The sequence below is a fragment of the Xenopus tropicalis genome, chromosome 8 (assembly GCF_000004195.4).
Source record: "Xenopus tropicalis strain Nigerian chromosome 8, UCB_Xtro_10.0, whole genome shotgun sequence".
In the NCBI taxonomy this organism is placed as follows: domain Eukaryota; kingdom Metazoa; phylum Chordata; class Amphibia; order Anura; family Pipidae; genus Xenopus; species Xenopus tropicalis.
The window spans coordinates 123,491,312-123,504,999 of record NC_030684.2 but is presented as its reverse complement, the minus strand read 5'-3'; the positions used below and the strand labels follow the sequence as shown (position 1 = coordinate 123,504,999).

At 38.4% G+C, this 13,688-nt stretch overlaps 1 protein-coding gene across 1 annotated transcript; it reads right to left on the bottom strand.

Moving 5' to 3' along the window:
* On the bottom strand, positions 1-8,469 carry LOC100490312 (extracellular calcium-sensing receptor). Its single transcript, XM_031891753.1, has 6 exons — positions 8,212-8,469; positions 5,735-6,577; positions 4,437-4,704; positions 3,913-3,959; positions 3,332-3,455; positions 1-1,402 (listed from the first exon to the last, which is right to left on the bottom strand). The coding sequence occupies exons 1-6, from the start codon at positions 8,467-8,469 to the stop codon at positions 483-485; spliced, it is 2,460 nt and encodes an 819-aa protein (XP_031747613.1). The 3' UTR covers positions 1-482.
* Positions 8,470-13,688: the final 5,219 nt, after the last annotated feature.

The following is a 13,688-nucleotide window of genomic DNA, read 5'->3' as shown; positions in this document are numbered from 1 at the left end:
TTTCATAAGTTCCCTTGTATTGAATGAATGGGATTTCTCTTTACTTTTAATTAGTGCTGGGTGTCTTAATAAAACTTCCTAAACTTGTATCTCAAAGGCTCTGCTATTTAATCAGCTTTTGGGCATAATTTCATATATATTTCTTGTTTTTTTAGGATGTAGAATTAAAGATCACAACAGAACAGGGAACATTTTATTACATTACCCTACTATTTTCAGTTTTTCTGCAAAACACACCATAGTCAATATACAATATTATATCCTCATGTTTCAGATACATGGTACATTCCAAAGATGAAGCAGGAGAACACTGTAAAGCAGAAGAGTTCTAAAAAGATGACTGCTTTTTACTTTTAAACTCAATATGTTGGCATCTGTGCTCATATATAATGTAAAGTGTAAAGATGAATGTTTCAGAATCCATAATGTGGGGAATCAATTAGTATATGTAATTCTAATAAAATGCAGATAAGTTCAGATGCCTATTGTATCCCTTGGTTTCTAGTATTTCTCCCTGTGATGTACTGTCTGCTGTTCATTTCTGGGTGCAATAATATTAAATAACATTTTGGGGAAAAGATGCAAAAAAGACACCCAGCACTTGAAGAGAGAATGGCAAAGATTTCTACTGCCACTGTCTGTTTCCCCTTGGTACTGAGATAAGCGGGTATAAATGTCACCCAAACACTGGCAAATACCAACATACTGAATGTAATGAACTTGGTCTCATTAAATGTGTCAGGGAGCTTCCTAGCCAGAAAGGCAACAAATAAACTAATGGAGGCTAAGAGACCCATGTACCCCAAGACACAAGCAAATAACACCCTGGACCCCTCATTGCACTCAATCACTATTATTCCTATTTCTGCTGCCATATTGAACTCTGCAAATGGAGCTTCTGTGGTCAGCCAAACTATGCATAGAATTACCTGAACCATGGTACACACTGGGACAATATAAATGGGTATTCTTAGTCCCACTAGTTTCTTTAGTTTACTGTCTGGATTTGTAGCACTAAATATCATTATGACAGTGATAGTCTTTGCTAGTATGGTAGAAACGCAAAGTGAAAAAATGACAGCAAACATGACCTGGCGTATCATGCACATTATCCGGTTGGGTCTGGCAATGAATGCCAAGGGACACATGAAGCCAAACATGAGGGAGATGAGAAGTAGGTAACTGAGATCTCTGTTATTTGCCTTCACTATGGGGGTCTTTCTTTTGATTATAAACAGGCAGAACACTGAAAATGTAAGGAGACAAAACAAGACTGAAATACAAGCTAAAGTGGAGCCCAGTGTCTCATCATAAGAAAGGAACTTAATGGGTTTTGGTAGGCACTCTTCTTTTCTGCTATCAGGCCATTTGTCTTCTGGGCACTTGAGACATTCACTGTCATCTAGAATAACAGAAACAATGTTATACAGAGAGAAGAAGGCACAGTATGAATGTCCCAGGAGGTGGCCCCCCTCATTCTGTTGCAGTAAGGCCATTTCATACAGAAACCCGGTGTGAACTGATTGGATGCAGCTGTGGATGCGAATGCTAAATATTGGTTGGATTCTGCACCATATGTACATGATTGCAATCTGAATCCCAGCTTGTGTCATAAGTATAAGGACAATGGATTTTTCACTGTATGTATATGTTAAAATAGCTACTCTGATCAGATGTAAGTGTCTAAAAGTATTCAGTGGTGTGCCTCAAATATTGCATGTGCTACTGACTTTGTTTAAACTTTTGGCACAACCTATAATGTGACTTAAATCTGCATTAGAGTGTGTGCGAGTTAAGCCTACACACAACAGTGACTACATGCTGCCTCTAGAAGTACTTAAAGACACACTTTGAATATAGTATGTGCTACTGATCTTTTTTCTGTCCTCTGATTATAACATATGTTCATTTAATTATTAGATTGCAGAAGTATATCATTGTCTGCACATATAAATTAGGAGGTGCAGTAAATTTTTACCACTTTTCTGACCACTTGATACTTGGATTACACATCTTTGGATCTGCATTCATTCAACCATCACCGGAATCATTGAATTTAGCTGAAATAGAATCAAAGTTTGGCCTTACTAAGCACTATACTTGATATATTATGATCACACGACTTTATCATGTTATGGCGATGTCATGCTCATAAAGTCATATTATAATGGTAATATATTTTTAGAGTGATACCTTTATTACCTATTATACATATTGTATACATGTTTCAGTAATGAGGGGCCCCTCCCTTTGATGGCTTCGTTGTTGTTTTTATGGGTTAGGGATTTTTAAACATATATGGAAATAACTGCAGGGAATCAATCTCCTGCTTAAGATCAACTGGCAATTTAGTGGTCTATGTCTCCAGGAATAATGAGTGAACGAGGCACCAATCCTAAATGAGGATTTTTCATGGGATTATTGTCTATTTTAATATAAATTTTGTATGTGTAACTGTAAGCCTTGGGCAGCCTTGCATCTCTTTACAAGAGATATGTTTGTAAATTGGCCAAAAAGTCTGGTGGCAATACCTTTAGTATAAATGGAACCATTGTATCTACTGTATTCCTTCTCATGCCTAAATACTGACAGGAGAGTGTTTTAGGGGCATGAAAGTATCTTTTAACTATGTATTTAATTCACGTAGCTTTCATTATAGTCTATTATACTGTAGACACTTGGGGCCATGTTGAACAGAGACAACTGTGGGACACTTTTGGGGACCCTTTTAGGCTTGAATAACCATTTACTAAAACCCTGCTTGAGTTTCTGAACTCAGGCAGGTTTTCTGCTCCAGTTAGCTTGGCTTTTTCCTAAGTGGGGCTTTTGAAAAGAATACAAATTTCAGCACCTTTCTCCCATGTACCTAGAATTAGTCTGGGACTCAGCTTCTCAACATAATAACTGGTTTTGAATTAACAATAAAGTTTATTTTATTTAATATTTGCTATTGAAAATAGGCATCTTGGAGGGCTACCCTAGTCAACATGGGGACCTAATTTAGGGTCCTGACCCACTAGCAGGCCCTGTCTGTTCTGCCACATTCAGTGGCCACAAACAGCTGTATCTGTTTATTTGCAGTATGTTTGTGTAACCTCTATTTCAGTTTAGTAGCTACCTTCCCGGAGTAGTACCAGTAGAACATGGGTTACCTTGTACTCTCTTACCCAGAAAGTGGAATAGGAAGGTGAGGGTGTTGAGCAACTTCTTCTGTTTATTTAGACAGAAGAAGAATGGTAGTATTTAGGTAAAATAGAAGAATGGATTTAAATGTATATTTTCCTCAACCTTAATATCTATTATCCAATAACTAAATGCTAATGTTACAAACCATTTGGGTTGAGAATCTCTCCTTCAGAACATGGCAGGCAATCAAAGCAGCAGATCTTCTGCCCCTGAATTGCAGCTCTTCTGTAGCCTTTGGGACATGGATCACTGCAAACCGAACTTGGGACCTATGAAGAAAATATAATAATTATGTATTTGACAGCCTGGGTATGATTCATTTCTAACTTATAAATAAATGGTAAATAAAAAGTTCATGAAAACAAATTAAATCTGCCCAATTCAATTACATTTCATAATCAGCATTTGGTCTACAGGCAGGATTGGCTTGTGGCCTGATAACACTGCTCTCTGCCATCACTAAGGGGCCCATTTACTAACTTTTGTAACTTTTTCATTTCCTTAAATTGTATTTTTTAGCAGAAAAATCATGGATTGTACTAATTACTCTAAACCACAAAGAAATTATTTATTTATTAAAAAGCCAGAACAAAACACTAATACAAAACTATGCATCTAAAAGCCACGCTCATGCAGAAGTCAATCGGAGGCAAATTGTAACGATCTTCCTTTGCTTTGTGGTTTAAAAGTTTTGTTTTAAATTTGTAGGAACAAGAAAATTCTTACGAAAATGAGGATTTTGAGGTTTTCGGATTTGATCCATTTTTCTTGTACTTTTAGAAAAGGCTGTTGATAAATTATTTGATTTTTTCTTTAGTGAAAAATATTTTTCTGGTGGTTTCAGAAATCACTAAAATGAGAATGTTGATAAATGGGCTGTCTTTAAAGTGATACTGATGCTAAAAACTACTTTTCAAAATATTAATGTACATTAAAGGAGAAGGAAAGGCTAATAAAGAGTTAATCTCAAGCTGCAGGCATACCTTCAGTTGTCTCATTAGTGCCCTTATGTCTCCCCATATTTCTCACATTCAGATTATCAGAGGAAAAAAAATGCTGAGCTCTGTAAAGAAAGTTCCCATAATGCCTGGCTCCTGCACCAAGACCCAGACCAGTGTACATGCTCAGTTAGTTAGACTATGAGGAAGCTTCCTACTGATTGGCTCAGATCCACATTCCTAAGGGGGGAGGGAGTTCTTAGCATTCTTGAGGGAGAGGGGAGCAGGAGAGGGGAGAGAGGAGAGAGCTGCATGCCTCTGGCTCCAGAAAACTAAGTCCAATAAAACTTACTTGGCTGTGTCCTCCATTCCATAAAATCTTGTTTAGCTGAATACTGAGCCCCTCGCCATTTAGAGAGCCGAAGTCAAAACTACCAATAGAGACATACTGATTACTTCCATTAGGGAACAGCTGCCAGTTCAAAATCTCCACAGACTGAGGGACATCCCCATTCTCATCAAAATATATTCTTTCTCCTGCTGTGTTGTTGAAGTCTACCTTTCTGAGGTAATGAAGCAGCTAGGAGAAAAGATGGCACTATTTGTATAGTTTATTTTCATAGAGTAAAAACAATGGAATACAGAATCATCGCAAAAAGAGTGTTGCATTAAAAGCATGACATATTTTTGTTTTCTCTTATTTTTTGCAATCTTACACAGTGATAAACTTTGTGTGTCTGCAAGATTTACAAATGTAGCCACTGTTATGACAATTACCTTAAGAGACCTCAAATATGTAATTTCAGTGATTGCAGCTTAGCAAATGGCTTCAGGGATATCTAGACATTTCATTATGCAATCCAAAACCTTTGTTAACAGGTGAGCAACAAGGGAATTTGGAAGATGTAACAATGAGGAATATAAAGACTTATTTCAGGTTGGCTAATGGTCACAAAATAAGTAGCCAATGGCACTATTACGTTACAGCTGACTTTCTCATATACCAGAAAAAACTGTTCCTAAGGCTATGTATTAAATATTAATGACTGTTTTAAAACAGATCACAGGAGGTTAATGTAATATAAATGGAACTGGTGCTTTTAGATGATGATGACATTAAACAGACTGTAACTCAGGCACATTGAACATTAAAGCTTTCACATCTATCCTCATGTGGGGGTTATTTTCCATTGCAGAATATTTTCTAAAGAACCACTATTTTATTTCTCTTTTAATTTTTTTCCTTTTTACCCACTGTGCACTGCTGCCTAAACATCTCCACATTCTTGATATCCAACATATCCCATACATGCAACAGTTTTACGGGGATAGATGCCTTAAATATACCCAACAACACAGAGAGTTCTATATTAAGCTGCTTCATAATTACATTAAATTGAATGCATTTTCTAGATATTTGCACATAAATAGCAGAACAGTTCCACTATACATAACTTGAAAGAAAAGAATAAAGGAACATCTAATGAAGTCATAATATCCTATAACAATATATACAGGGGCTTTTTGGCACCGGCTTTAATGAAACATTTCTATGAAATGAATGAATGCAGCTCCCTCACACAACTTAATCTGTGCATTATATACAGTACCTGCCAAGGCCGGTGGTTATAAATATCAGCACAAGATCCATTCTTGAAAGGCCCTTTCCCTGGGACACAGTTCTTCATCTGGTGCAAAGCATGAGCTAGTGCAAAGACTGCGTTATGTGTTCTATATGTGTATTTAAAGTTATAGACATCATATATATTGGGATCAATACTGTCCAGTCTCTCCTCTCCTGTGCACCAAACAATGTCTTCTTTAAGCAGTGCTGGAGATGTATTATTGACTGCATCATTTCCTGGCCAAATACAGTGAAAAGCATTCTCCCAAAATGTCTTCATGTAAGGATCATCTGGAAATCTGGAAGGATGGATGCTATAAAGAAACTCCTTAAAGCCTGGAATTTTCCCCTTTTGAGGTGATAATGCAAGGCTCCCATTTAAGGTTGTTAAGATGTCAGTCCTAGGGAAGTTAGAAGTAATGGACCAGCCTGCCATTTCTACCCACACTTTGCCAGTGATATTGTGAAAAGAAGCCAGTTCCATTAAAGGGACAAGGACTTCTATGGAACAGAATAAAATGATCACTGTTGCACTGGATCTCTTGACAAGTCCAATGATACGGTAGACAGACTCCATGGAGTTGATTATAGGAAGTGTCTCTTGAAATGCAATGCATCCACCATTCTTCTCTATTTCTCTAGTTACAATTTGAGCACCCAATATCCTCAATTCATTATCTGAGGATATAACACCCACCCAGGTCCAGTTGAAGTACTTAACCACATGAGCAATGCCAAAAAAATCATAGTCAGCATTATATACTGTCCTTAAGAAGGATGGAAACTGAATTTTATTGCTCAACACAGGCAGTACAGAACCATAGCTAATCTGTTGAAAAATAACAGCAAGAAAAAAAGATATAACTCAACTCTATCATTCTGTGGATAGCTATATATCCCAAATTACTGCATTGGTTAAATAATTACACTTGTACTGAGCTGGAAAAAGACACTTGCCCTTCCATTTTTACCTTTAAAGAGAACACCCAACACTGCTAATCCAGAGAAAGGTTTTGCCAACAATGCCTCTAGTGCAGGAACATAAAGTTATAAGAGAATTCCTTTTTAGGAATCAGATATTTTTTTCTAGACCATCTGATCTGGGTAATGTAATAAAAGAGACAGGTTTTGCCCAGGTGCAGTAACTCTTTGTAACCAATAAGGCAATTGTCTATAAAGAGATGTTAATGGTTAGGGATGTAGCGAACTTACGCCAAAACCCGCGAATATTCGCGAACTTTGCAAACCCCATAGACTTCAATGGGAAGGCGAACATTAAAAACTAGAAAAGTCATTTCTGGCCAGAAAAATAATTTTAAAGTTGTTTAAAGGGTGCCACGACCTGGACAGTGGCATGCAGGAGGGGGATCAAGGGCAAAAACTTCTCTGAAAAATACTTTGTTGGCACAGAGATGCGCAAAAAACGCAAGCTATTCTAGCGAAAATACGCGGCTTTTTTGCTATGTCGCGCTAAACACCATGAAAACGGGATTTGTGGAAAAACGCCATGTGTGACTTGTGCGGCGTATTGTACAATACTTTTGCGACGATAAAATGAACCCAAACTGCGAACATACGCGTTCGCGAACACCCGATGTTCGCGCGAATTTGTTCGCCGGCGAACAGTTCGCTACATCTCTATTAATGGTACCTGCTGGTTGGTTGCTGTAGGCGACTAGATCTGTTTACTACATAACTTTATTTCTTAAATATATATTTATTTTAACATTGTATGCTGTGTTAATGTCACTTTGTGTATCTTAGTTGTGTAACAATAGGCTCTGTTGCTCATGATTCATCAGAAAAGGAAAGACGGACATATTCGTGCTCAGCCCAACTATGCCGAAGCACAAGGAACATGTGTGGATGGAAATACTAGGGCCAATATGAACAACCTTGCATCCAATTTACAAGCACAGTGTGGTCACAATTATTTTGGATGCAGATATGTCAGGTACTGACACCATTAATGAAAGTACTTGTGTCCTTGCAGTTCCATATTGGGCAAAGCTCCACTGCAGCTGTCCTGTCTCTCCTGATAAATCATGTGCAAGTGCATCTATTGGCAACTAGGAACCCTGCAGTTACTATCACCCTTAACATGATGGGAATTCCTGGGATCCCACAATGGATTGTGTTAATAGGTTCAGCAAACGGTGTCAAAAGAACCATGCGCTAATGCAATTTTTAACATTGCGTGCCATTAGTGACACATAAGCCACAACTTTACTCTGGTTTATGAAATTGTGTTATTTTTGACACATCAGGTGTATTTATTGTAGGTGCAACTCACTGTGTGGCTGGAATTCTGGGAAAAAACGTTCCAATTTGAATTTGAAAATTGCACTTTTAACACTAGCCTGCAGTTATAAATAACCCTTGTGATTGTAAATGAGGCATATAATAAAGTACTTCATTTATGATCCTGTGGTTTTTATTCTAATTATAATCACAGTAATGTACCTGCGGATATCTGTACAATCCCAAGATCCTTGCTAGGGGCTCTGAGGCCTTAGAGGGCAAGTCGCCAACAATAGCCAGTGGCATAAGATCCTTGTTGCAGTGAATGTTTGGCACTCCATTTTTCTTCCCAGATAAAATCCATGTTGCTCCAATTAGTGACCGTATCTCATTATAACAGGAATCATAGAGGTGGAAGCCCAGCGTTATATTGGGTAAAAGATCATTTGATGCATTAATTTCCATGATTGCAAACACCATTGCGAGTAGGAAGCGATAAAATCTAATTTGAAAACTTGAAAATAAAATAATAAACCGTCAAAAAGACCAAGTGATCAAAGGACTATGAATACTGTCCTTACTGTATATGAGGTGGATCAGAGGCACACAATGGCACACATGGTTGATAACATGTGCAGACACACGGAGTGGATTTTGGGAAGAAATGTAAGAGTATGAATTTTATGTCAAAATCCTCTTTATGAGGCCAATTTATCAACTCATTTTAACCATGAAAAATCTCATTTTCACTAAATTCACAAATGCCAAGTAATGAAAACAGCCTTTTTTTTAGGAACGAATGAAAAATAAATAAATAAATGTGGATTGAATTTGAATAAGAATCCAAACTCACATAATACACAGTAGTAAGAGGGCCTGGGTGCAGTTCATCACAGGACGAAATCGAGCCTGAAGCAGAAATCTGCACATCTCAGGTCTTATGAAGCATGAAGGATTGTGTATTTGAGACTAAGGCTAATGTCACACAGAACGTATTCTCCACAAGCTGAAAAACGCTTGCCGAGAAGCTGCCCCGATACTGTACAAATCTACTATTGTGCCTGCACCCACAAGCACTGAATACGCTCGAGTGCAGGTACATGGGGTGTATTTCTGCCTGAGAATGCTGCCATATGCAGTTTTAGGCAGAAATACAATACGTGTGCCTGCACCCAGACAGAAGACCCTCCCCTATCAAAAACTTTAAAGCCTCCCCACTCCCTTACACAGGTGTCTAACTACCAAGCTGCCTGGTTCCTTTATGAATATTAATTAGTGCAATTTCCAGGGTTTGCTACTCACTTCAGATACCTCGTGTCCCAGGTCAAAATATAGTTCAATGAATACTCCAAAGTACCCTCTTCTGCCTTAGACTTGGCAATGAGGTCTTATGAGGAAAAAAAAAAGAAAAGAGAGAGAAAAAAAAATAGTGATACTGTTAATTTCCAAAGTGCATCCCATATGTGCATCATTTAATCACCAGTGATAACTTTGCTTATAACACCCTTCTTTGTGCCAAATTATGGTACCCTTTCCCAAATCTACTTACAGACCCCCTTGGGTTTATACAGTATCCAATAGCTCACTTTCAACCCACGACTCTCTGCTTTTTCTTTTTCACCTCCTTTTATTCAGGTAGTGTTAGGAACCACTTCAAATAGGTGGATACCCAGGATTGGTTAATTTCATGACTTATCCGTTTCCCTTCCCTTTCCATGCGCTTACTGTGGGGCCAATTCATATGTGTAAAAACTTAATTACTAAATACAATAAAACTTAACCAATACACTCACAAACAAAATATAGGATGCGCATATAAAGAGTCACTTGTATAGGTCAGGTTGCCACTCCTTTATTTCCCCTGTTCGAGACCAGCAGAGTCACTCCTGGGTTTAGCAGTCCTGATCTTTTTGATTCTATTGATCCATTTGTCTTTAACTGCATCTCTAAATTTCTCAACATCCATATATTCACTTTATTTATTCAAATTAAATAGATCAATTTCAACCTCATAAATACTAACTCATCATAACTTAGCATAAATTATTACTTATTCATAAAAATTATTTCTCAATTGTCAAACTTATTAAAACTTACTTTTTCTCATAAGTCTAAGGCAGAGAAGGGCACTCTGGTGTATTCATTGAGGTTCCTTTATGATAGAGAATAGGGTAGGAAAACATTTCTAACATGGAGAATGGCCAGAAAACAAAAATCACAGTAAGTATGATGTAATTTTCTCTTTTACCCTGACCATTTCCATGTCAGCTACGGATCGGATATATCAAATCTTAACCCATAGGGAGATTAATATAAGGAAATATTATCAAAAGAGTCACTGAACTTAAAACATCAAGTTTAAGTAGACAGATTCTGCTCTCATTTTAACCCAGCTTATGCAACTAATTTTACACATATATATTAAAGGAAACTCCTTGAAGACTGCAGTTGAGGGTCTTTAAAGGTGAAGTTTCAATTTCCTCATTAAAGTCAATGGGTGAAATTTGATTGGCTGCTGTTGGCCCCTCCCACTTTGGGTCATCGAAAAAATGTCCCTGTTTCTTTCAGTGGGGTGACCCCATGATTATGTTATTTAAGTTTGGGGGGTATAGCTTCAAAGCTGTAAGTGTGGCAGCAGTTTGAAAATCTTCCCTGTCAAAATCAATGGGAAAATTGGGGGGTTCAGAGCGGCACCACAAAAAGACTGGGGGTGGGAAAATGTAGAAAAGCACAAAAGCACAAGCAACCTGCTCCACTATAGGGCGAAGAAGTGTGGGGAGTTTGGAAAATGGGGGGAGCTAAGAATAAGAAGAAGCGGAAGAATAAGCTGAAGTTGAAGAACAGTAGGTTGGGTTCCTCAACCCAACATAACTATAAAAAAAATAAAATAATGAAGATCATATTCTATAATATACTAAAAGGTAACGTCATACCTAAATAATAATAGTAGTACCACATGCTGCAGTAAAAGCCATCTATCAGAAGTGATGAGAGAATCTGTCCAGTTTTGCTACGCCCTAAAATTTGCAGAAAATCTGCAAAATGCATTTGTGACACATCTTTTTCTGTTGCCTGTGTCTTTTTTGCACCTACTTTGATGCGACCATGCCATTTTTTGATGCATGACACTGTGTGCTCTCTATCCATGGCCCCTGTGCAGCCCCCACCAGTGTGCATTAGGCTCTGCAAAAAGATAACCTGCCCTTATTTTTAAGTGACAAGGAGGGATCACACTGGCTGCTCAGTAATTACTGCTTGCCATAGAAACTGTACAAGCTGCAAGATCCCACACATGGTCTGCAAAAAAAAGTTCATAAAAGAGTCAAGATCAGTGATCTGGTAATCTGGAGACATGAAGGAAAGGGGCTGCAGCTGTATGTCAGGCCCACTTACTATACCAGCTCCATTCTATCTTCCGTCTGTACATGTCAATGTGGCCATTTTAATATGATACTGGAATGGCATCTAATATGTGGGGTGAGGGATTTTCTGTAATTCGGATCACCATACCTCAAGTCTACTAAAAAAGTAAACATTAAATAAACTCATAAAGGGTTGTTTTGCCACCAATGTGGAATGTAGAATCAAGATACTGTTTTATAATTACAGAGAAAAAGTAACAATAAAAAAACATTAAAATTAAGAACCTGTAATACAGAACTTTCTGGATAGCGGGGTTTCCAGATAATGGATTCTACATCTGTATTTATATGTTAAACCAGATATTTTACTGAAACCAATGATAAAGATGGACGTACCTGCTGCACTGAAGAGGTTGAGGACGTTCCCTATAGGTTTTTTCAAGATGAGTCACTTCTACATGAACAGGAAAGAGGCCTCCCAGTGTGATATCTCCAGGGAGAGAATAGCCACTGACTTCTTCAGTAACCAGTCTGCACCCTTCTAATAATGTTTCACATCCACCATCTTTGTACCATAAAAGTATTAGCAACAGACGGCAAAGCCTAATGGTATTTAGAGGCAAATCCATTCTGTTTATTGGCCTGTTGTTTGGAAAGGAAAGATTTTATATCAATCGGCTACAGGCTCTTTGCCAGGGATGGGCTGCTCCTCAATGGTGATGGGGCAGCTGCTTTGGGGGAGAAGATGGCTAGAGGGTTGGAGGAGATTTTATACTAGAAGTCGGGGGGAGTGCAGCGGGTAATTCTGTGGGAGACAGGATAGATTAGGTAGTGGGCATAGTAAGGGAAAATGGGGAGGAGACTTGCTTCGGGATACTGATAATGGCAGGGAGGCCCATAAGTTGTTTACGTGACATTCTCACCCTGGTACCAATATTAAATGTATGTTTACTAATGCAAGGAGTCTGACTGGTAAAATGGGAGAGCTGGAGGTACTGGCGTTGGAGTGGACACATGATATGATTGGTGTTGCTGAAACTTGGTAGAATGAGTCGCATGACTGGGCAGTTAATATTGGGGGTTATACATTGTTTTGGTAGGACACGGGCAATAGAAATGGAGGAGGGGTGTGTCTGTTCGCTAAGCAGGAATTATATTAAGGAGGAAGTGATGGGGTAACAGAGGGAGCTGAATCCTTATGGGTTGAGCTTCTCACAGATAGTAAAGAACCCACCAAATTAATGGTAGGGGTATGCTATAGACCCCCTAATGTAAGCGAAAAGGAGGAGGCTCAAAGTTTGGGGCAAGTGATAATAATGGGGATTTGAATTATCCTGATATTGACTGGGGCAATAGTACTGCCAGGACAGTAAATGGGAACAAGTTTATAAACTTGTCACAGGTTGTTGGGGAGCCAACCAGGAACCATGCTATACTGGATCTAGTGATCTCTAATGACCCAGAACGTATAGCAAATGTGCAAGTGGTTGAACCCCTGGGTAATAGTGACCATAATGTTATTTCATTTGATGTTTGGTGCAGGAAACAAATTTACACGGGGGCAACAAAGACACTAAAATTTAGAAAACAAATTTTAGCTCCTTAAGGGCAGTGCTTCAGGGCATAGATTGGGGCATTATGTTTTCTGATAAAAACACAGAGCAGAAATGGTTGTCATTTAAAATGATATTAAATCATTACTGTTCTCAATTTATTCCATTAATAAGAAAAAGTAGACGTGTTAAGAATCACCCTATGTGGCTTAACTCTGAGGTAAAGAAGTTAATAGGAAAAAAAAGGAAAGCTTTTAAGAAATATAAGTCAGAGGGGACAGTAGCTGCGTTTAATGATTATAAACACTGTAACAAGTGTTGTAAAACAGCAATCCGGAAGGCAAAGATAGAAAATGAGGAGCACATCGCGGCCGAGGCCAAGACTAACCCCAAAAAGTTTTTTAAATATATTAATAGTAAAAAGATGCAGGTTGAGGGTGTGGCCCCATTGAGTTATAGTAACAATATGGTTACAGCGGATACAGAAAAGGCAGATGTGCTAAACCAGTTCTTTTCTTCTGTGTATACAGTAGAGGAGCCAGAGGGCCAAGTCCCACCCAATAGCTGCACTGTTGCCTCAGCTCCAACTACTCGGTGGTTGACACAGGATATGGTGCTTAAAGGGTTACACAGGAAAAATGTAAACAAGGCACCTGGGCCAGAATACACCTCAGGTACTGAGAGAGCTAGGGTCAGATTTACAGTGGCCTCTGTCTCTGATATTCTCAGACTCTCTTTCATCAGGTATGGTACCTAGGGATTGGAGTAAAGCTAATGTCATTCC

What these genes read in the sequence shown, in the direction of transcription:
- LOC100490312 (XM_031891753.1), bottom strand. Translation starts at nt 8,469, where the DNA reads ATGGTGTTTGCAATCATGGAAATTAATGCATCAAATGATCTTTTACCC. An exon ending in TTTTCTGGAGCCAGAGGCAT is followed by an intron (nt 3,960 to 4,436) that starts GCAGCTCTCTCC and finishes CTTTTCTAAAAG; the next exon opens with TACAAGAAAAATGGATCAAA. An exon ending in ACCTCAAAATCCTCATTTTC is followed by an intron (nt 3,456 to 3,912) that starts GTAAGAATTTTC and finishes TTTTCTTCATAG; the next exon opens with GTCCCAAGTTCGGTTTGCAG.